The sequence below is a fragment of the Mastacembelus armatus genome, chromosome 19, assembly GCF_900324485.2.
Source record: "Mastacembelus armatus chromosome 19, fMasArm1.2, whole genome shotgun sequence".
Taxonomy (NCBI): Eukaryota; Metazoa; Chordata; class Actinopteri; order Synbranchiformes; family Mastacembelidae; genus Mastacembelus; species Mastacembelus armatus.
This window is the reverse complement of record NC_046651.1, coordinates 18172931-18196048: the sequence shown is the minus strand read 5'-3', so window position 1 is coordinate 18196048 and position 23118 is coordinate 18172931. Positions and strand designations below refer to the sequence as shown.

The 23118-nt window shown below is 43.5% G+C and overlaps 1 protein-coding gene across 2 annotated transcripts; it reads left to right on the top strand.

Annotated features, from left to right (window-relative positions):
- The first annotated feature begins 739 nt into the window (after positions 1–739).
- On the top strand, positions 740–21915 carry fmnl1b (formin-like 1b). Of its 2 annotated transcripts, XM_026316135.1 has the most exons (27): positions 740–875; positions 1074–1545; positions 6448–6531; positions 6870–6953; positions 7287–7360; positions 7555–7638; positions 7792–7935; positions 9014–9122; positions 9666–9742; positions 9854–9947; positions 12481–12555; positions 13879–13989; positions 14113–14262; positions 14370–14471; positions 14597–14840; positions 15173–15364; positions 15524–15660; positions 16085–16287; positions 16387–16621; positions 17294–17362; positions 17608–17688; positions 17778–17907; positions 18461–18624; positions 18717–18818; positions 18970–19062; positions 19323–19437; positions 21346–21915. In XM_026316135.1, exons 2-27 carry the CDS (start codon positions 1387–1389, stop codon positions 21444–21446), a joined length of 3213 nt encoding a protein of 1070 aa, XP_026171920.1. In that variant the 5' UTR covers positions 740–875; positions 1074–1386; the 3' UTR covers positions 21447–21915. The 2 variants fall into 2 exon arrangements, with proteins under 2 accessions (XP_026171920.1, XP_026171921.1); XM_026316136.1 differs by having other exon boundaries at positions 746–1545; positions 9035–9122.
- Positions 21916–23118: the final 1203 nt, after the last annotated feature.

Here is a 23118-nt window from a genome sequence, read left to right as displayed (position 1 = left end):
CAGTCGTACTGGAAACTCCTCCTCTGGATGGGTCACGCTTCATTACCTGGCATGTGGCTTATGTCCTGAGTGCTGCTGACCAGGTGTGGGCAGACAGACAGGTATCAGCGTGACGCTCATTATTTATTAACAGCTGCTTCCACCGACCAGTAACACTCCAGTTATTCTGCAGCCAGCAGCTCGCCCGCTCACAGAGCCCTTTAGCCCTGTCTGAGTAACACTCGCTGCTCTTACACAATGCTCGATTCTGATTAAGCATCGTGATCCTGTTTAGCAGAGAACACTACAACTGCAGCCTGTCAGGATGCAGAGCTTGTAATGATAATTATGAATGAGGCTCCGAACACAGAGCAGGAATGTCCACTGCTGCTTTCATTTACAGTTTGTAAATTCAGCTTTTTCTCCAAGAAAACTCACACAAACACGCATTTGTGGCCATTTTATATTGTTGTGGTAACATAAGTCTCAGATTAGTCCATATAACAAAAAGTGGTACTTGCAGCCTTAGTTCAAAGCCTGACAGGACTTTATAGATTAATCAATTATTCAAGTAAATATAGAAAAACACCAGACTTATCCTTTAAAGTCTGATTAAACTCGATACTGTACAATACTAGACATGTGCCTCTGTCCTAAACAGCAGCCTGTATATGGAGGCATTAGGACCCAGAGAGCTGAGATCTGCCCGTGTTCTGCCACCACTACCTTCTGCCTCCCTGTCCCTGTGTCAGACAGACAGAGTGGCTGCCTGCTGGATCTCTGCCTTCCTTTCTTTACCTCTTTTTCCTCTGGATATGGAGCTCAAGGGCCCAAAGACTCCCAGCATCCAGCAGCCGATGCAGGACCATCACAGACTCTCAGCTGCAGTTTTGGGGGTAGTTTCCTGCAGAGTTTCCTCCTCACCTGTGCAGAGGGAAACACAGAAGTTGCCTTGTTAATGTCCTTGTCTTGAATTTTGCAGCCTTGTGTGGCCGCTTTAGTTCTGAACTCTGCCTCCTCTCGCTTTTCTCTTTCATTCATTCAGCTGTCACTCTCGTCTGTCAGTCTCAGGATATCCCCTTCCCTCTTTCTAGGGTTTCATACGCCACCGGGATCTGTGCGAGGTACGACTCTTCTTCAGAGGCAGGCGTGGATTTCATCCTGCTGCTTTCTCCTGGGTGGAGAACATGAACGAGTAATGAGCGCAGCTTCGGCGTGAAACAACAGATGGAGGTCATGGAAATAACTAGAGGTCATGGGTCAGAGCTGCACAGAGCCGTGAACTTAACACTGAAAAACTAAATACAGCCTGTTTTTTTTAATCAAGGCTCTTTTAGTGCTGTGTTTAGCTGGGGTTGACTTTTCAGAAGGGTTTCTGTGTGTGAGTGTACTTTTGGATATCCAATCATGGGAAATGCAGCAGGAAGCTTGGAGCTACCCCATGCAAAGGAGGCCAAGACGGTGTCGGCCCCTCCAGGCTCCACGGGCCCCCACAAACAAACCCCGGGGCCGAAACTCCCGATGCCAGCTGAGCAAGAGCTGGAGGAGCGTTTCTGCGCACTGCTGGTGAGTTGTGACGTGCACGACTTTGTGCAGCAGATCAGGACAAATATCAACTTTGACAAACAAGTAGAGAGCATGAGGCAAAGAATACAGAGAAACAAAGAATCTGGAATATGTTGGAAATGTGCACGTCCTCAGGATAAGCTTATCTGTGTGTCAGGTACACGGTGTCACTGTGGAAAGCTACAGAAGAGATCCTTCATACTGAGCTCAGCTCATGGTCTGTTTTATATTTCAGTCAAAGATTCAACTAAAATCTACTTTACGATTACATTTGAGCTTTTTTAATATTTAATAATATGATTGTTGGCACAAAAGAGCCTTTTCAGTTTCAATATGACAACACTCCCTGTACAAATCCAGGTCTGTAATGTGTCTGGACTGGTCTCCACAGAGCCCTGATGAACTGGCCTGAGAGCCAGTCAGTGCCCTGAAGGAAGCTCATCCAAAATAACGAGACCATAACAAAACATGCCACTTCTCACTGTCTAAACATGTTTATGTTTCACATCCATCCTGACACTGAGGTTCTGCAGTGCTGATACTGACACCATGTTACTTCTGCCTTTGGTCCTGGACAGGTCAGGGTCATACTGGCCTCACTAAGGCTGAGGCTGAATGGAAGCAAACTCCTGCATCCAGGTGTCAAAGCAGCAGATCTTCAGCATATGGGTGTAATTTGTGGTGTCCTCATACTTTTGGTCATGTAGTAGCGTTAAACATTTTTCTCTGACTATGTGGGTCAAGGTCTCGTGGTTTTGCTGAATTGTAGTTCAGGCACCAGCATTCCTCATTCCTCAGCGGTAACTTGATTTCACTGAGCTGTCTCCTGTTTACAACAACACTGCTAAGAGACAGATGTGGGTCTGGACAATGCGTCTATGTTCAATATGCGACCGGACGGCTCGCTGCTGATGATTAACTGCATTCTTGTCGTCCATACTTGTCTTATCTGAGAACTGAGGTGGAGGATACTATGCGACATGTCGAGCAGGCCTGAGGTTTGTTGTCAGTGAGCCCACTTACAGCAACAGCCTCTTAAAGTGAAGGGCAATCAATTCAATCCCTGATAAACGCTCTTCCCTTCGCTGAGGCGGCTCAGTCGATGTGTGTGTGAGAGTAAAACACTCCTGTTAGGGCCGAACCAAAAACTCTGCTGAGGACCTGATCGCGTTTTACTAACCAGAGTAATGAAACCTGAGTCCAATGATTATGTTCAAATCAATTCAGCTTAAAATATAAGTGATGGGAATCATAGATTTCTACACTTAGATGCTACGTCTCAGTACAAACAGAAGATTATACCAAAACCAAACGACACTGACAAAATGATTAAATTTGAACTTATATTGATTTTGTGAGATAATTTCTTACATGCTGTAACTTATATGTCTGAATTGAAGCCTTAGCTACAGAAGCAGAATTGCGTAATGTTGGTGTTGTTTTGGACTTTTTTGGATGGAGGCTCCAAAACATGAAGCTAGAGACAGGACAGTGGGACTGAGGAGACAGTACCAGTGAAGTACCACTGCTCATTCATCTGCAGCTGTTAATAGAAGACTATGGCAGGACTGGACTGACAACAGGTTAAAGGGAGGGAGTGAGCTCGTTCTAATGAAGCTGACACTTTAAACTGCACCAAGAACAAAAGATCTGACTTTTTCCCTTTAAAGCCAAGTTTAACATAATGTGAAGCATTTTAGAAATATTAGTTACAATCTACAAACGAGATCAGACAATGACAGACCACTGAGTATTAGTGTGTGTGTGTGTGTGTGTGTGTGTGTGTGTGTGTGTGTGTGTGTGTGTGTAGGGTGCACTGAGGCCATGGGACAACCACTGCAACGAGTTGCTGTGCCAGCACCATTCGACTTGTGCCAACTGCTGCAGGTCTTTTCTGCTGGAGCCTGCGTGTAGCTGCAGCAGGGAGTTTTTCAGACACACACAGGCGTCCATGTGCAGAACAACAGGGGTCGTTCTGCAGCAGTTTAACTCTGTGCTGCATGTGAATCACACACTCCCCCCCCCCCGTGCCGAACACTCTCTGGGTGTTAACGGTGAGCTTTTTGCTACATCACCATTGTATCCCAACAAATATAGATCATCTCTCCCAGCAAGCAAACCCCCCTCTAATCACCTTCCACCTTTTCTGCTGAGTGTGCATAGCAAACCCTGGTGCTAAGTGGAAGTGGTATTCTGTCTGCATACAAACCAGCTGGCTGCAGGCTGCCTGCTCTCCCTGTGTGTGGAGGTTGAAGTGAGAGAGGCACTGATTTCATTCTGCAGCCGGGGGGGGGGAGATTCATGTGAACATTCAGCGATATAAGCATTTGTTTTTCTCTGCAAGCAACGTTTGCCGATGCTTTATTCATATTGTGATGCCACTGCAGTGTTTTCAGGATGAAGGGATCAATATCAAAGCAGCAGGATTGTGCACAGTGTAGTTTGAGACTGTTCAAAAGCTTCAGTCACGTCCAAATTTACGTGGAGCACTTTTCCCTCAGTGCTTTACATAACACTTTGCATATTTCCCAACAGGGAATGCGGCAGTGGGTGGAATTGCAAATGTACATCTGTGGATTTGTGTACTGTATTTCCAGAGAGAGACAGAGACAAACAGCTCTCTGTAAAACACGCAGCAGTTCAACAGCAGCACCAGCCTCCGAATCAACACATTTCTGAAACACTTTGGAGAAAAGCAAGGAGCAAGTACTATGGGACTGTTGCATTAGACTCTATAGGTTTTAGCCAAGTGTACCTAATAAACTGGCCACTGCGCTCAGGGTGATTTATTCAAATTGCTTGTTCTATGTGAGCAGGACAGATGATGGTCAGATATGACAGAGAAAAGCAGCGAATAATCCCCTTTGAGAAGAAACTAGTGCTCGAAAAAGATGAAAAACAATGAGTCAGTTTTTGAAATAGATTGATTGATGGATTAATCAGCTAATTGTTGCAGCTCTGTTCAGTGAAGGCAGCTATGGTGCAGGTTGTCATGGAGAGTGTGACGAGCAGCAGCTTCCGCACTTTGCACGTCTTCCATAAAGGGCACAGCCATCAACAACCCAGAGAAGAACATTAAGCTCAGTGAAATTCAAAACTTGATGACACAGTTTGCATTTTATGTCGGTGCTTCCATCCTCAGCTACACTCCACCGGTGAACGGTGAGATCATTTGATTTGGTTTTTTTTAAAGCACTTCTCAGAAAACACAGAGTGAACCCAGGTTGTTTTTCTCTTTGCACTGGGCCAAATATAACCAGCACTTATTGAGCTGCCAGCTCCATTCATCAGGCCTGATTTATCTGATTCACATCCAAGGCACAGCACCATTGATTTACTGTGCTGTGCCCTTGTTTTTCAGCATGACATGCATGATGTCTGCACAGCAGCTTTGTGTTTCAGCTGCAGCTTTTACCCGACGATGAATTAACTGTATTAAAATGTGCATTTGTGCTTCGCGACTTTAGAACAATGATAAAAGAAGCAAACTCAAATGGAGATGAGGTTATGTGGTTCAGCTGAGGCTTATCTCTGAGCTCTGAAACACTAAGTAACCGCTGCTGCACATTCCCGTGCAGACTGACTCAGTCCTGCCGACTCACAGACTCTGAGCCTGCGATGGACGATGAGTCTCAAGACCAGAGCGCCGGGTCTGAGATAAGATTTGAGGAGGCTGTGCAGTGAGGAGATGACTGTGAGGGAGTCTGCTGCTGATTAGCCCAGTCTGTGTGTGTGTGTGTGTGTGTGTGTGTGTGTGTGTGTTATAATCAGTACAGCTGGTGTGTCTGTGTGCTGTATATGGGACAGTGCATTAAAGGGTGTGAAAAGTATAGACGTGTGTGTTTGGCGAGAATTCTTCATCATTTTTACAAACATTTTTGACTTTTACTTTATGAACTTTGACCTCAGTCATCCACATAAACAAAGTGGTTGTGACCACAGTGGTGTCAGGAAGGCTGCTAGGAACACATTTGACTGCACTGCATTCATTTAAGATACTACATTTAATATGTACATTTATAAAATATGAGGTTTTGTTACAGATGCAACAAAAGATGTTAAATGGCACTTACATACTGATGCATTAGTTATATAATCTGTCCATGCTGGTTAAAATATAACACTATGGGCATTGTACCAATAATACTCAAGTACTTTCACCTGTTTACAGTGCAGGAGTTTTACTTTTTACAGTGTGGTGTTACTGCAGTGTATAAAGGACTGGCCCAGACTGCAGAGTATTTACTGTTTAAGAGCAGCGTCACAGTCTGTCAGCTCAGTTTAAAGGCGTGGCAGGTCAGGGTTTAGGGAAGGGTGTCACCTGTCGCTGGGCCCAGCAGGTTTATGTCGGCACGGCCTGATCCACATCGCATCTTTTAACACCAACACCGGCTTCTGGCACGTGTAACTGTGCGTCGATAACATGAGACTGCAGGTGTTTCATTAGCAACAGATGTGTTGTGACAACAGCACCCAGCAGGACTCACACCTGGACTGGTGACTAAAGGATGATGGCGTGTCCGTCTGAGTGATCATCTATTATTAAAGTGGTGAAGTGTCACTACTAGTTGTTGTTGTGTTTCCTGGACTGTCTGGGGTCAGATTTATTGGTACACACTCTTACTGTACCTGTCTCTGAATAATTCAAAGCTCCTGAGATCCAGGAGAATTTAATGTAGGTGAAGACTCATGCTCAAGTAAAGGGAGACAGTGAAAGAAGTATTTAAACCTTCTGATGAAGTAAAGTAGCCGTATAACAAGTATTAGCATTAAAATATATGAAAAGGACCAAAAGCAAAGATACTTGTTACACAGTTCAACCCAGTTCAACCCATATTCCATAAAACAGCCCTGCTGGTTCTGCTCTAAAGGCTGCGTCTCTCTTTTACTTTCTGTGTCCAGAACACAATGAATCTTCCTCCAGACAAGGTGAAGATCCTCACTCAGTACGACAATGAGAAGAAGTGGGATCTGATCTGTGACCAGGTGGGTCCGCGTTCTACGGCCAGAACCTTTCACTCGAATCCTTTTTTTCTTTTCTAAATACGACTGTTCAATAAAAGGGCGTTGGAGCCAGTGAATAAAACTGCTGCACCACCGTAGAGTAATTTCTGAAAGCTTGTTAAGATCTAATTCATTTGCATAAGAGCTGCTGTGTAATCAAACTGCTCGTGTGAAGGCCCAGCTGAGCTCTGCCCTCTGGTCCCTTCTTCCCTCTCTGCACTAAACCAATCAAATTTAATTAGGGGTCTTTATATGTGTGTGTGTGTGTGTGTGTGTGTGTGTGTGTGTGTGTGTGTGTGTGTGTTTCTCTGTATCTGCAGGAGCGGTTTCAAGTGAAGAACCCACCATCTGCATACTTAGAGAAGCTGAAGAGTTACCTGGACCATGGAGGGGTCAGAGGAAAGGTGCAGCACAACTAACTGGGTCTCAGTGTGAACTTCGGTTTATTTGGCGTGACTTGTTTTTAAGACTTTATCTCCTTATTTCTAGATTAAATTCTTAAGATTTTTCTTGCAGGGGATTAAATAGTTGATGCCATCAGGGCTCGTGCTGAGGAATGAACTGTTTCTTGGATCTGATCTCTAACATTTATGAATATTTGCAGTAGATTGAGCTGGACCTCTGTGTTCAGAGCCTGTGTACATTAGCTGCTGCAGTAATGACAATGGCATAGACAAAATGAAAATGCAGAAACTACACGTAATAAAGGCCTGGCGTCTTTTGCTGTGTTCTGTCAGTTTAAGAGACGTGTGCACGAGTCGACTCAGATCCTGAGAGAGCTGGAGATTTCCCTCAGGACCAATCACATTGGGTGAGCTTCACTGCAACTCACTTGTGGAAAAGAAGGATTTGTCTTTTTCCAACCATTGCTAAAGAGAATTAATTAATTTAAGAGCACAGTTCATAATGATTCACTGGCCTTGAAGCAAAACTGTGTCACTTTCAAACCTTATTTAGTTTAGTGTTTACAACTGTGTCTCTAAGTTGAAGCGTATTTTCTTCCAGCTGGGCTCAGGAGTTCCTGAATGAGGAAAACCGAGGCTTAAATGTTCTAGTGGATTATCTGTCCTTTGCCCACAGTGCCGTCACGTAGGTATCAGCCTGAAATATCATTTTACATTCCTGGAACAGTCGGGGCTTAACTACAGTATATCTGCTTTATCCCGCTCACACATGCAGCCTCATGAACCACAACCTGCATTTGTGTGGGAGGAAACTGACCCTTCTCATGTGAACTCACAGGTATGACACAGACTCTCTGGACAATGGCTCGCTGCCCCCGAGCACAGGCAGGAATACGGACAAGTCGGTGGATGATTTGTGCAGAAGTGCCAGCAACTCACCTTCCCATGGTGCCTCCAAAGCCGGCAAGGCCTTCACAGTCAGGTGAGGACGCCCTGGGGTGGATGTTGGTGATGAGGTGGAGCTGCAGAGGGGGAGAAACCAGGTGTTCACATAGGAGAGTAGGTTTAGCTCTTAATCACAATCCCTTCATAAATAAAACCATGGTGCTGCATTAAAGTGTAAATACAGGGCATTTATTGTGCAGATATGTGTGTGTGCAGGAAATGTCAGAGATTAAAAAAAAAAACATTAAGGTTAGCAAAAACTGAAAATAACATAAACTTCAGTTACACAAAATGTTCTTTTTCAGAGAAGAAGAAATGGGTTAACAACTTCCAGCTGTTCTGCAGCAATGGAACTAAATGAAAGCTGATGCTAATTCCTACAGGTGTCCCAACTTTTGCCGATTACCCTCCGCCTGTGTAGAGGCTGTGTCGGAACAGGCTGCGCTGCTACGCCCCCTTAAACAATATTTGGACAGTATTGATCTGCAGCGAGTAGAGTGTTGCTCTCATAGTGGTGAGAAAAGGGCAAGTAACAAAGGAAGACAGACAGACCATTAAAGTGCAGGTCTTTTCTCTAGAGAAACAGCAAAGAAAGCTGAAGTGTCAGTGAGTTCAGTTTCCTACACCATCAAAAGGCCTTTGGAAACTGGAGGACACTGACAGGAACAAGTACATTTGGACTGTTGCAGTTGTGGTTGACTGAAATAAAGCCAGCTCATTTACTGGGAGCACTGGTCCCACTGCACTTGGACACGTGAACACACATGCACACATTCTCAGACACCCGATCTCTGTGAAGAGAGTGCATTCTTGTCATAGCGAGTAGGTCTGCGTGGGTCCGTGTCTGGGGCCTCTGGCTCAGACGTTTAAATGTGAATGTGAGAAATGTCTGAGTGAAGCAGGTGGGAGAGAACGTGTTGTTCCCAACAACGTCCAACTTTTTAGTGCCGTGTTCTCACCTGGGAGCTGCTGGCTGATAGACTGTGTCATCGTCACTGCAGTGCTGGAGACAGTTTGACAGGAAGTGAGGGTCTGTTTAGGGTTTAATACTGAACATATTTTAATGTGGAGGTAGGGACAACAAAGCTGTGACCGCAGCGTCTCTCACCTGGCAGATTCAACTCTCTCCAAAACAGGAAAGCCCAGAGGAACTCACGTGTACTGAGCCAGAAAGATGACGTTCACCTCTGCATCATGTGTTTACGTGCCATCATGAACTATCAGGTATTTGCAACCAGCCATTCATCGTGTGGTTCATTTACTCTTCGTTTAATGATGACCTCAAAGTATTTCTAATGATTGACAGACAGGGATGGAAATCTGTTTCTGCCTGGAAGAGAAAACAAAGTGATGCAGGGTTAGAATAAAAGTTAAAGAAAGTAGTCAGTCAGTCAGAACGATGAAGATGCTTTGGGATGCTAAATGAAAACAGACTTTAAACCATCATCATCAAGTATAAGACATAAACACGGAATTTAGATATAAATTATTATTATGAGATATTACAGTAAATGTAGGATCATTACTTCATAAGATCATAATAGAGAGAAAGTCTAAATATTGTCTAATATCATTATGACTTAGTGTCATATTAATGATCGTAAACACAAACATATAATCCAACGTGATTATGACCCGTCCTGTGGACACTCAGCTCACATCCAGTCTCCTGCTTCATTTTAAACAAATTTCAGTAAAATCCCACGAACATGATGTGCAGTTCAGATGTTTGTGTGTGTGTGTGTGTGTGTGTGTGTGTGTGGTCAGTCTGGGTTTAACCTGGTGATGAAACATCCCTGCTGTGTCAACGAGATCACGCTCAGCCTCAACGACAGAAACCCAAGGTACCGAACACGAACGAACACACAGCATGTCCCATAATACTCATAATACTACCATAATACTACCATAATACTACCAATAAATGTACGTGTGCTGTGTATTCTGCCTGTCAGGACCAAAGCTTTGGTGCTGGAGCTGCTGGCTGCCGTGTGTTTGGTGAGAGGAGGCCACGACATCATCCTCACCGCCTTCGACAACTTCAAAGAGGTAAACTACACTCACCTATCGGTTTTCTGTGGCAGGTGTGGTTGATCACCTGGCAGCAGGTCTGACTTAAGACACTGAGCTGGTTTTTGTTTGGTGCAGTGTTTCTGTGCTGAGCTGGAGAACAGGGAGCAAATTTTACTTTTAAAAACACAGAAACTCCAGAGACACCTGAGTCCGACGGCTAAAGTTTGTATCCTCTCACTTACGTTAAAGACTCGGGGAGTAATTACAGCAACCAAAACCTGTTCCAGGGTTCAGACAGACCTGAACATACCAGCTCTCCTGTCGGGCATGTCAGAAATGTTTTGTTGTGAGATACTGCAGGTCCACGTTGGTCAGACTGGCCTCAGTAATCACAAGTTATAGTAAATAAAATACTATGTTCAGTGACATGTTTTAGTAGTTTTTTGAATATTTGCAGTTCCAGCTGCTTTTCAAACTATTGAGTCTTGGATACCTGCTCAGATCTGAACCCACTGGTTAGTCCAGATTGAGGTTAGTCTTAACTAACACTGTGTCATCTTGCAAAGGGTCATAACATGTTTTGTTGCATAAATTCACACCCACATTATTTCCCATCATCCTCGATGTTTCCACTTTATACTCCAATTAATTTACATGATGATCGATATTTCAGCTGGGGCCACATTCAGCTTCTATTTTAAGTGATCTGTGTGTTAGTCTGACAGGACCCACATACCAGTCTGCTCTTTAAAGCAGCTGCTCAGTCCAGTTGTCCCTCCGCCAGACGACACCGACTGCAGAGGTAAATCTGTGACAGCGCCTTCGTCTGGCCACAACAGACAGGAAGCTGAACTAGGAGGGTCTATTATTAGTCAGTGTCAAGGCCGTTGGAAACCTGCCCTGCAACAATCTGAATCCTTTTTAAGTTGATGGCAAATGTTCACAATTTCTTCTTCATTCATTTTTCTTGCACCAGCCCAGAGCTGCAGGCTTTAACCATCACTTCAGCTCCGACTCCAATTTCAGAAACACTTAAAACAACTGTTTCATTAGACTGAAAGGCTGTGAAGGTGTGTGTATTTGTCAGATAGAGTTTTTGGATTTGTACATAAGACAGAAGATTTTTAGAGTGTAATCCAGGAAACACAAACTCAGTGTGCTGCAAAAATGTGATGATTGCTGGGAAATTATTCAGTATTATCACTAAATATGCCTCATATGAGGCACTGGACTCTAAAAGTACAATTATTACTGTGATATTATGACAATAAAGGCCCTTCTGAGCTTGTATTCTGCCTGTAGCTCAGACATGAGATAAAACTCTTTAAAAATGCAGCTTCATTTTAAAAAACGAACCCATATCTGGACGTTTAGTATTTCCTGGAGCAGGCTGATGTACAGTATGTGGAGCTGAGTCACAATAAATTAGGATAAAAAACCTGAAAAATCCTATTAAAGCTATTCTCCAAATATTATACAGGTATAAACAGCCAAACAATAGAGCTTCAGCTCTATCATCACATCTGTGAATATCCACATAAATATATAGGATGGATTAACTGGTGGTTATGGTCTTTTAAATGGATTTGTTGTTATCACCAGAGCTGTTCTTTAAAAAAAAAAAAAAAAAAAAAAAAAAAAAAAAAAATAGAAAATCAAGTGTCAAATTAAAATCCTGTTCATTTGGAAGTACCAAAGCCCCGTGGCAGCGTCAGCCCTCACCTCTCCTGGCTGATCAGCGCAGTATCAGTTACCACAGAGGTGCCTCGAGTGTCACAGTGAGTGGCTCTTGTTTTGGTGCCGCAGTAACACTGATGAGTGTGTGGGTGTGAGACGGGGAAAGATGGAGAGAGAGCGATCGAGGGCTCGCGGTGGAGCGGAGGCTGGCGGGCGCAGAGCCAGGACCTGGCTTATGTGTTCCTCACTAGCAGAACGTGGGCTTTGTTTTGGGCTGTGCAGGCTGTCGAGTTGGCACGCTGCATTATTCAGAGAGTACAAACTCAGACAGACTGCTGCTAAAAGACAGACAGACAATCTGCTGAGCTGTTAGTCAAGAAAACAAGTGCAATTCACCACATTTGCTGTTTCCCCAAAGCAAACATGCAGCGCACACACACACACACACACACACACACACACACACACACACACACACACACACACACACTTCTCACTGTTCTGTAGGGGAACAGACTGAGGCCTGTAGGAAATAAAGTGCTGTCAGTTATGTTGCTCAATGCAAAGCTCTGGTTTTATAATTGACATTAGTTCTGTTTGTTCCTGATCTGAACATGGAATTTAATCCACAACCAGATTCCCCACAAACACGAACCAAATGAGCGTCTCAGTGAGCACCGCACGGTTTGTACGGAGGGATAAAAACACAGACTCCTGCAAAACTGATTTTCTGAGTGTGAGCACACTGCCCCCATGTGTGTACATATGGAGAAGGCAAAGTCTAAAGCTTTAGTTTGTCTCCAGGGCTTCACCTGGACTGAACTCATTCACATTTGCAACCAAGAAACACAACAAAAGGTTTAACAAGATATTTGCCGCTGCTGTTTTTCAGGTGTGTGCGGAGAAAAGTCGGTTTGAGAAACTCATGGAGTATTTCCACAATGAAGACAACAACATCGACTTCATGGTAATGCTGTGACTGCGTGTCCAGACATATTGTCCTTTTTAATGTTTCTAGCTGGAATTACACGGCCAAAAGTAAGTGGACATGTAAACATTACACCCCTATGTGACTGCTTTACATCTCCTACCAACATCATGGGCATAAACCTGCTCTGCTCTTCTGGTTGAAGACTTTCTTCCAGATTTTGGAACTGGGCTGCAGGGATTTGCTCCCTTTGAGCCACAGGAGCATTTTGGTGCAGTGAGAATCATTTGCTTCCCCATTATTAACAGGGAGAGACGCATTTGCATCTTCACTTTACAAAGAGTTTGGTCGGACTGAGCCTTGACACCTGATCTCACAAGGCTCTGCAGCCAGTTTGAGAGAAGCTGTGGGAGCAAACAGCAGAGAAGAAGTGATGCTTCCTGTCTGTGCACAGGATGAACTTTGAAACAAGAATCTGAATTATACAGTCCAGCTTCCTAAAGCCTCCTTTTATGCCATGCAGGGTAATACTACACACATGCTGGAATTTAATAATGTGAGGGCGAAAACCAGTGCTCCACTTGATACTGGTCCTGGTAATGTGATAGTGGCCGATACTGGTAATCACCAGTACAATGCTGTTGTAATTAAAGGGGAAATCCACAGATTTTTACACATCAGTGCGTTTGCTGGTCTGTAAAGCTGTAAAACCTCTAGTGTTTCCAGAGGATCTGTGTGAACGTCCTCAGGCTAAATCAGTAAAGTCCTCTGTCAGAATGACACAGGATCAGTAATCATTGAGTTATTTCTAACTCAGTAAAATAGGAGACATTTCTTCCTGTACATTAACAGTTTATACACGTTCGGTTCTAGTCTGAAAATGATTTGTGCTATTGTTAAAAAACACTGTGTGAAAATTTCAGCTCTGCCAAAAGAAAGGTTGTAATTAGTCATTGTAACAGAACGCTCCTTGACAGAGCCATTAACAAAATAGCTGTCTACTTTTTAATTAAACCGATTGTGTGTAATTATGTAAAATGAGCAGAGAGCAGTGAATGAGATATGATGGCACTCAACTGAATATTTTTTTTAACGTTTAGACTAATAGCTGCTCAGGTGACATGGAGGCAGGGCTGCAGCTAATTCATAATCTATTCATTATTGTCCTCAGTCAAAGGTAAAAACAACTGCCCTGTGCTCTGTGTATGAGCCGGTGCAGCTGTGTCCTGCTCAGTCGGCCCAAACGCCCCGACCCGACTTATATAATCATTAGCAGCATTAATAACATCATAGCTGGACACTTGTGGTCCTCAGCTGCTGCATTTAGAGGAGGGTGCTGTATTTATTCTGTGTGCCCACCAGGTGGCCTGTATGCAGTTCATCAACATCGTGGTCCACTCGGTGGAAAACATGAACTTCAGAGTCTACCTGCAGTACGAGTTCACTCGACATGGCCTGGATGACTACCTGGAGGCAGGTTTGACCTTTGACCCTGCAGACATAGTTTTCGTCTCTTGCACGACAAGAAACGAGATGAATTCGTGCATTTGCAGCGTGTTAATGAGGCGATTGTCCAACTGTGGTGTGTGTGTGTAGAGGCTGAAGTTCACAGAGAGCGACAGACTGCTGGTGCAGATTCAGGCCTACCTGGACAATGTGTTCGACGTGGGAGCTTTGCTGGAGGATGCGGAGACCAAGAACGCGCTGCTGGAACACACGGAGGAACTGCAGGAGCACAACACTCAGGTGAACGTACTGCACACACATTTATCGGACTACAGCTTCTGTGCAATTTGTTCAGTCGACGCTTCTCTTGTGACGGGAAAGATGAAACCTGTGCCTCTGTGTCACAGCTGAGCAGACAGCTTCAGGAGAGTGAGAGGGAGGCCATGGACAAAGTCTCTGAGTTTGAGAAGAAGCTCATTCAGAGCACAAAAGAAGTGGAGCTCCTGAAGGTAGAGTTCACCACTCTCCTCTTCACATTTACTTTATTATACTGGTTCATTTGATTATTTGTGTATTGATCCTTTGATAGTTTTGCTCACACTCCGACTGTTTCGTCATGGCGTCTGTATCACAGGAGAGCCTCCGTGAATCGTCCACTCAGGTGTCTCTGCTGCAGCAGCAACAGCGAGAGCGAGACCTTGAACGTGAGAGGGAAAGGGAAAGAGAGAGGGACAGGGACAGATCCACCCAGGTCCTGAGGGAGCTGGAGGACAAAGTCCAGGTTCTGGTGGAGCAAGGGCTCATCCGAATGGGGCGCTCTTCATCAGGACACCTGGAAATTCAGGTGGTCCCTGTCGGGCAGAATGTGACAGAGAAAGGTCAGATCTGGTATCATGTTTATTGGTTAATATAAGAACACGCACATGGACATCACAGCTTCTATGTGGCCTAAAAGCTTTAGTGATGGAGCAATAACCTTTAAATTTACCACCTGTACATTTACTAACAGTGGGGCCGGGATGTTTTGGATCCAGCATGTCACATCATGTCACATCATGTTGATTCTTCCTGCTTTGTTTTCACTCTCCAGCTGTGATAGTTACAGGCTCCTTAGCTCCACTGAGACCATAGCTGACGGTGTCCTGATGGTGTCCTGGTCCGTTTCAAGGAGAAAACATGAAAACTAACAGTGTCACTGTTTCCCTGGCAGCTAAAGATGAAGCCGACAGCAGAATCAACCATAAGGCCACCCCGGCCTCCTCAGATTCTCCACCTCAGCTCTCTGAAGCTTCTTCTCAGGCAACGATGGGACAAGCTCCTCTACCTCCACCACCACCTCCTCCACCTCCTCCTCCACCTGCAGCTCCACCGCCCCTGCTGCCTCCTGCAGGGGGGAGCTCAGGTGAGTCTGTGGCATCTCGACTCCGTATTTAAAATGCAGCTGTATATGTAAAGTTAGAGCAGAGCACAGCTGTCAAATAGTGACTGGCTCCATTTTTTTAAAATGACCTGGACAATATTCAGACGTTTCTCTACATCTCACAGGAGGATTATTTTTCAGTCTGTCTTCCAGGCTGCAAACAAAAGAAGCCCATCCAGACCAAATACCGCATGCCGCTGTTCAACTGGCAGGCCCTCAAATACAACCAGGTGGCAGGAACCATCTTCGGCGAGCTGGACGATGAGCACGTCTTACAGGTAAGAGCGCTGAATGTTTCCCATGTCTCACTTTCCAACACATGTACTTTCATTTGTCTTCTCACACAGTTTGCTTCATCTAAATATTTGTTTTTCTAACACTCTGTTTTTTGGTAATTACAAAGCACCAATCATTCACAGGAAAACAGAGAAATCACGTCTTTACAGACCAAAGCTTGACACCAATGTGATATTCAGAGACATTTTAGTTTAACAGTCAAACATTAATTAACTGGGTTTATAAATAATAAAAGGACATTTTGTGTTTGTTTAAAAATTATCTACATAATTTCCTTCCAGAACATCTGAAGCTGCTGACACCAACACACAAGGGTCCAGTTTTTTCATTATGTTCTAATATTATTGTCAGGCAACGGTTGTTAGAAAATACCAGATTTCCTCTGTTTCTTTAATCACTTATCAGGAGGTAAACATGGCTGCCTTTGAGGAGCAGTTCAAGACCAAGGCCCAGTCCACAGCCACAGATCTTGGTACCCTCAGGATGAAGCTAGCCCACAAGACCACCAGTAAGGTGTCTCTAATGGAGCCCAACAGGGCCAAAAACCTGGCTATTACCCTGCGTAAGGAGGGAATGGCTGCATCTGATATCTGCTGTGCCATTGAGACGTACGTACTACACCTAAAGCCTGTTTTTGTACCTCTTCTAATTATTGTGTCGATAAAATTCTCTCTAAAATCAATACTTTAAATTCCCACCCCCTGCAGGTATAACCAGAAAGCCCTGAGCCTGGACTTCCTCGAGCTCCTGGAGCGTTTCATCCCCACAGAGTATGAAATGAAGCTCATCCACAACTATGAGTGTGAGGGCAGGCCCCTGGACGAGCTCAGCGAGGAGGACCGCTTCATGGTGCGCTTCAGTAAGATCCCGCGGCTTTCCCAGCGCATCAGTACTCTCACCTTCATGGGCAATTTCCCCGAGAGCGTCCAGCTAATACAGCCTGTGAGTTCACATCGAGCGGGGCGTGGGGGGGTTTACTGGGATATAATGGGAGTATTTCACTTAAAGAGCCTTTTAGGAATCAGGGTGAGGGAAACTTGGAAGCTCATAGTCTCTTTGGTTAGAGCAGGGGTTTTTAAGGTCTGATTGTGAGCCCCCATCAACCCAGAGCTTCTTAATTCTCTAATTAGAGAATATAAATACAATTAACAATAACCTGCTGTAGTACGTTTACAACTAGCTCAGTCTGTTAAAATCATAGCTCCAAATATGGGGAAATGTGCAGAGAAGCTGCAGCCAGTGGTTTAATTTTTCATTTCATTTATTTTATTGGTTTATTTAACAGGCACAGTGAATGTATGTGAATTAGCCAACAGGCTGTTTTCATCTGTAGTCCCTGGATAGATGTTACAAAGTCTGACTAAAAACAGAATATACAAATATAGGATTAAACTAGAGTTATTGATTATTTATTTATTGTTATCTATAAACATGCAGAGCAGGAATAAAGAGAAGAGACACTAGTATGCTCTGTCATCAGATACTGCTAAAACATTGCATTACTCCTTTAAAACAGACAGGGACAGTGCAGAGGATTGTAACCATCAAGCTCAGAGTTTGGATTTATGTTAAAAATATAAATAATAATAATCATTAAAACCATAAATCTTTCAGCAACTGAACGCCATCATCGCCGCGTCGATGTCGGTCAAATCCTCCAGCAGGCTGAAGAAAATCCTTGAGGTTAGTGCTTTTATTTTGCTAAGAATAAAGTGTAACAGCACGTCATCGTTGTATTATTGTCAGAGAAAATGAGCTAAGATATGAACAGTAGAGTCACAATGTTAAATCCTTATATTAACATCAAATCTTTGTGCATGCTGGTTCTATTTGGAGTTAATTCGTTAAAATGCAAGTGTCCTCGTGGATCGGTCTCATTTTGTCGTCTTCTTTTTATTCGACAACCTTCAACATTGTCTGATGTAAAGATCATCTTAGCATTTGGAAACTACATGAACAGCAGCAAGCGAGGGGCAGCATACGGCTTCCACCTGCAGAGTCTAGACCTGGTGAGTAAAAGGCTTCAGCTGCACTAAAGCTTCCATCAGCCCCTTCAACCACAATCTAAGTTTGTCTGTTGCTTTGTTACTGTTCTCAGCTGTTGGACACCAAATCTACTGACCGCAAGCAGACGCTGCTGCACTTCATCGTCGGCACCATCCGGGAGAAATACCCCGAGGTCCAGTCCTTCTACGCAGAACTCCACTTCCTGGACAAGGCGGCGCTGGGTACGCAGCCACTTCCCAGTTTGCAGGTTTAATCGGTGTGGCCCTCGGTGTTGAAGGCCATCCTAGAGGACAGAGCATGACAGCAGCCTTCAGACACAGTATTTAATCAACTAAACCCTCCCCATAAGAAATCTCTATGTGGTTTGACAGATAACTGGACCAACTTGAATGTTAATATCAAGATTTATTTATTTTCAGACTCACTGTCTGGTTAAAAATAGTAACTGCAGGTTACCAGACCCCAGACACTTTTAGTTTACAGTGATAGAAAGCAGCTTCAGCATAAATGGCCACTAAATGATGAGCAGATGAACCAGAACAGTTGCAGAGTTATTGATTAAACACTGCACATGCAGATATAAATGTAAATCACATCCGCTCTAATAAGAACTTATAACAGGAGGACTTATCTGTTCACTGACCCTGACACCACAGTGTGACCCTTAAATCAGCATATATATCACATCATTTAATTACCGTATTACCAGCAGAGGGATGTTAAACCGAAGCCCTGATGATTAAATCTCTGTCTCGTCTTCACTGTGTCGTGCAGTTTCCCTCGACAGTGTTCTGCAGGATGTGCAGGCTCTGCAGAGAGGCATGGAGCTGACCAGGAGGGAGTTCTCCATAGAAAAAGATAATCCAGTACTGCAGATGTTTCTCAGCAGCAACACCGAGCTGCTCAACTCTCTGGTCGTCGATGGAAAGACCGCGCAGGTCGGCTTTAACTCCCAGACCATATATGTTAACTGTTCTGTGTTCCTGCAGAAACGCAGGCTATGTTTCTCTTGTTTGTGCGTGTTTTACAGGATGTGTACGACTCTGCTGTGGAGTACTTTGGAGAGAACTCAAAAACAACTCCACCCTCCATGTTCTTCCCTGTTTTTGTCAGATTCATCAAGGCCTACAAGGTCAGAGTATTTTATTGCTTCTCGGAATAAAGGAACAGACAACGCAGATAAACACTTCACTGATATGAAAACAGCCACAGCCAGATAACGTCACGCAACCATGATACCACAGTCCAACAGGGGATGTTAAAGTACTTCTTGTCCCCGACAGCAAGCGGAGCAGGAGAACGAGCAGAGGAGGCAACACGTCCTGAACCACGAGGCTCCGTCACCTCCACCGAAACCTGAAGTCACGGGGAACAAGGTGACAACCAGCTGTCTGTCTGTGTAGCTGTCAGTCCTGATTGATTATATTGATCCAAGTGATTGGTCAGATCAGGGGAGACAGAGACATCACTTCAGAGTAGTTAAAGTGACGTTTGCAACACACGAGCCTGAAGAAAGGTCGTAGTGCTAGTGAGAGTAGTAGTAATACTACTATAGCTACTACAACAACTATAATATCTACTACTGTAGTTGTAGTACTCGTTACAATAAATATAACACCTCCAGTACCTGTTGCAGGTTTCCATGGCGCCCAGGCTGCCACAGATGGATGTGATTGCGGAGCTGAAGAGGAGGCAGGTGTCTCCTCTGGTGAGGGAGGGGAAGGACGGAGCCATCGAGGACATCATCACAGGTCTGCAGTCACCTGAGACACAAACACACATTTGTTTTTAGATTCATTCCTGGAGACTTGCCCTAACCTTAAACCTTAAACCTAACCCCAACCTCATTATAACATTAGCCCTAAACCCAAGTGTCAACCCACAAACATGACTCAGAAAAAGAGAGGACTGGCCAAAATGTCTTTACTCTGATAGAATTATGATCAAAATGTGCAAGTACACACACTCACACACACTAACAAGTATAATATAAGATATAAACATCTTTGTTTTTGTTTCTGGTTTTCTGGACCTGTTCAGTATTTTAGTTATTCTCTTTTTGACAGTGGCATCACAGAGCTGGAGTCAGGACATGCTTAGCTTATCTTAGCAACTGGCTCTGTCCATGGATTCAAACTAACAACATATTCATTTTAACATGCTGCATTTTTGTTTATTGTTTTCACATGTAAGTGGAACCAGTTGACCTGTACAGACGCCACATACCAGAACATTAAGTCTCTGTCCCCACATCCAGATCTGATCCAGTAAAAATTGTAACTGCAGAATTTCAGTCATCTTGTAAACACTGGAGAGCAAAATGCAATTTGAAAACAGGTCCACAACAGATGCAGATTTAGTTGTAAATAACAATCAAACCCTGAGTCTGTGCTGGAGGCTGATGTCCTGGAAGGATTTGGGTGAAAGGTTTTGGTCGACAGAGCCAGGCTTACTGTTTAACTCCTGACTCCAGCTCTGCACCGACTGTCATCAATCTCCCTTTCATTAAGAAAATATTGCCTTAAGGGGCAAAATCAATCTGACTCTGCTTCTTCATCTCGTACATCTGCCTTACGTTTCACCTGTTTCCTTCTTTCAAAGCTCGTCTTATCTGTATCTGTCTTTCCTGTCTTCCTCTCCGGTGTCCTCAGCTCTAAAGTCCGTGCCCTTCACGGCTCGCTCTGCCAAACGCTCCTCTCGCCTCTTCTGCGACTCCGTCTTCAGTGACGAGGTGACTTCTTAACACCCCTCAGTGGTCTCCGTCTTTTCCTGCTGCTGCCTGTGATGTTGTCTTTTCTCTCCAGCAACAAGCTCTGAAACGGTTGGTCATAAATCTCAGGTGTGAGGAGGACGACACAGACGCCAGAGTCACATTAGGATCACATCACACACCATGCTCCCTTTGGTAAACAGTAATAACGGCAACGGACATAAATAATGAAAACATTTTTATGTCTCCATGTCTCCTTAAATATAAACTCAAACAGGGACACAGTCTGGGAGCTGCTTACTGGAGCTTTCTCCTGAGACACCAGGATGAATTCATTTAGGATGAATCAGTAAAAAGCTGCTCCCGAATAAAATGCTGTTTATTTTACCCCAAACCTCTCTGCTATAGAAATACATACATGTGTACTGAAGTAACAGTGGAAATATATAGATATATATACATATATAGTAGAAATCCTGCATTCAAAACTACACTGTCCCAGTTTATAATGACTGCACTGGATGGGGTTGTGTGTAAACCAGTGAAGATCTCCCACACCAAACTGGGAAAGCACTTTCTTCATGGAGCTGGTCTTGGACACAGGGACATTGTCACATTGAAAGTCTTACACTGAAAAAAGTGATTCCTAACCAGAGGTACTTAAATGTACCAATCTAAAAAACTAGACATGACAAGTTGAGCAGGCAGAGAAGTTGAAACAGAAGCTGAAAGTGACTGAAAACTAACAGGTTAACAGTTGAAATAATAATAATAATAATAAAAAGACTGGAGGCAATAAACTTCATTAATTTAAAGAAGGTACATACAGTATAGTGTCCACCAGTACCAGCCCACAGCTAAAGATTACCACTCCAGTGTGTGGACGTGTCGTTCAGACAGCATGAATCTTGTCCAACATCACCTGGGTTGTTGTGTTGTTGTCCGTCAGATTTAAGGAATCAGCCGTACAGACGGGGAGACGGCGGCCGACGCAGCGCCAAGTGGAAAGCAGGACAACAGCTGCCCGTGTGCTCGGACATCTCCCTGTGAAAAACGCTGCACGGCACACATCTGATCCCGACGTGCATGTTTGAGGACGCACCAGTGAAAAAGCATGTTTCACAGAAAGATCCAGCAACCAGACCTGAGGCACAAACTCCGTTTACATCAAGTCACCGTTCAGAACAACAACAACAAGAGTCAGATGAGGTTCTGTGATTAGAACAACTGCATGTTGAAGATTTGATGCGAATGACACTGGAGCTAATTAAGACACTGTCACCACTGCAGATACAGGTGAATCCTCAAAGGTGTTAAAAACAAACAGACAATCAGTTTCTCATTGGTTTCATTTTATTAGACTATTGATTATGACGCCACTGCCCATCGTTCTTTTTCTCCATACTGATGCTGAAGATTTGTAATAAATATATTTAAATTATTTTGAATACTTACCTATAACAATGACGAACGTCTACTTTGCTTCTGCATTTCAGCAAATAAAACATTTGATACCTGTGTTGATTCACTGTGTTTCATAACACCTGCCCTTCTTCATATTATTAAAGGTTTTTGATAAATGCTGTCACGATTTTATATTGTAAAACCTTTTTGTCATGTTACAGCTCAAGATATTTTCACTTATAAACTAGTCTTTTGTAAAACATATGAAGATAATGTTAAAACTCTTTTCTTAAAATATTAGTTCCTGTAAACTTTCATTTTAAAATCAATTGATCACCAGTCTGTGCTAGTGCTGCAATTTTAATTACATTGTCCTGTTTAGTGAATCTGAACTGAAAGTGTCAACACCAAATGATTTGTTCTGTTTGGCTTCACAGCAGAGATGGATTAGTGCTGCAGCGAGTTTCAGACCCAGGTTTCAGCTGCAGGTCCATCTGAGCAGAAGCTTTAAACGCTCGCTGATGTTATTTTGCTGTTTCAGGGAGCTGTGTGTTTCTTTGCCCTGATCTTTGTGCTCTGCAGATCTTCAATCGATCAAAGACAAAAAAAAAAAAAAAAAAAAACAACTCCTCTGTTCTCCTGAGAACCAAAATCCTCTGGTTTATCTCAGACTGAGTTTTTGTTTCACCAGGTTATTGTGCAGGTGTTACTGATGATTCAAGACGACGGAGAAACGTGTGAAACGTTTGGTGCGAACCTGCTTAATTGTGCTGAATAATTTCAGAGATGAAACAGTTCGTTAATCCGCATTATTACAGTTTATTAATAATTGAACAGCTCATTGGCTGCAGCTGCTCAGATATGAATGGCAAACCAAACATTTTTTGGCTTTTGGACAAAACAATCAATTAAACACATCACTCGGGACCTTTAACCATTTTCTAAAAAATATTGAAGCCAAAATGATTCATCAGTAAAACACCAAACTCCAGCCACACAGAAGAGTAAATAATACCTGATGATACTTAACCCACATCTTAAATTAAAGCTCAAAGAAAACAAATGATCTGCACACATATGTTCAATAAAATCAACAAAACACATCAGAATAAAACAGGAATAAAGTGAATCAAAATAAAACAAACCACAAAACTCTGGATTAAAAGAACCACATGGGAAAATCACATATTAAAACATTAAGGACTCAGATTACTAACCAGCTCAAGTTGGAAGTATCCAGTCAGATTCAGACTAACCAAACAAGATGCACAGTATTAGTTGTTAATTAGCAAACCTCAGAGACGCTTCAGACAGAGCC

What these genes read in the sequence shown, in the direction of transcription:
- fmnl1b (XM_026316135.1), top strand. Translation starts at nt 1,387, where the DNA reads ATGGGAAATGCAGCAGGAAGCTTGGAGCTACCCCATGCAAAGGAGGCC. An exon ending in CTCAGGACCAATCACATTGG is followed by an intron (nt 7,361 to 7,554) that starts GTGAGCTTCACT and finishes ATTTTCTTCCAG; the next exon opens with CTGGGCTCAGGAGTTCCTGA. An exon ending in GCCTGGATGACTACCTGGAG is followed by an intron (nt 13,990 to 14,112) that starts GCAGGTTTGACC and finishes GTGTGTGTGTAG; the next exon opens with AGGCTGAAGTTCACAGAGAG.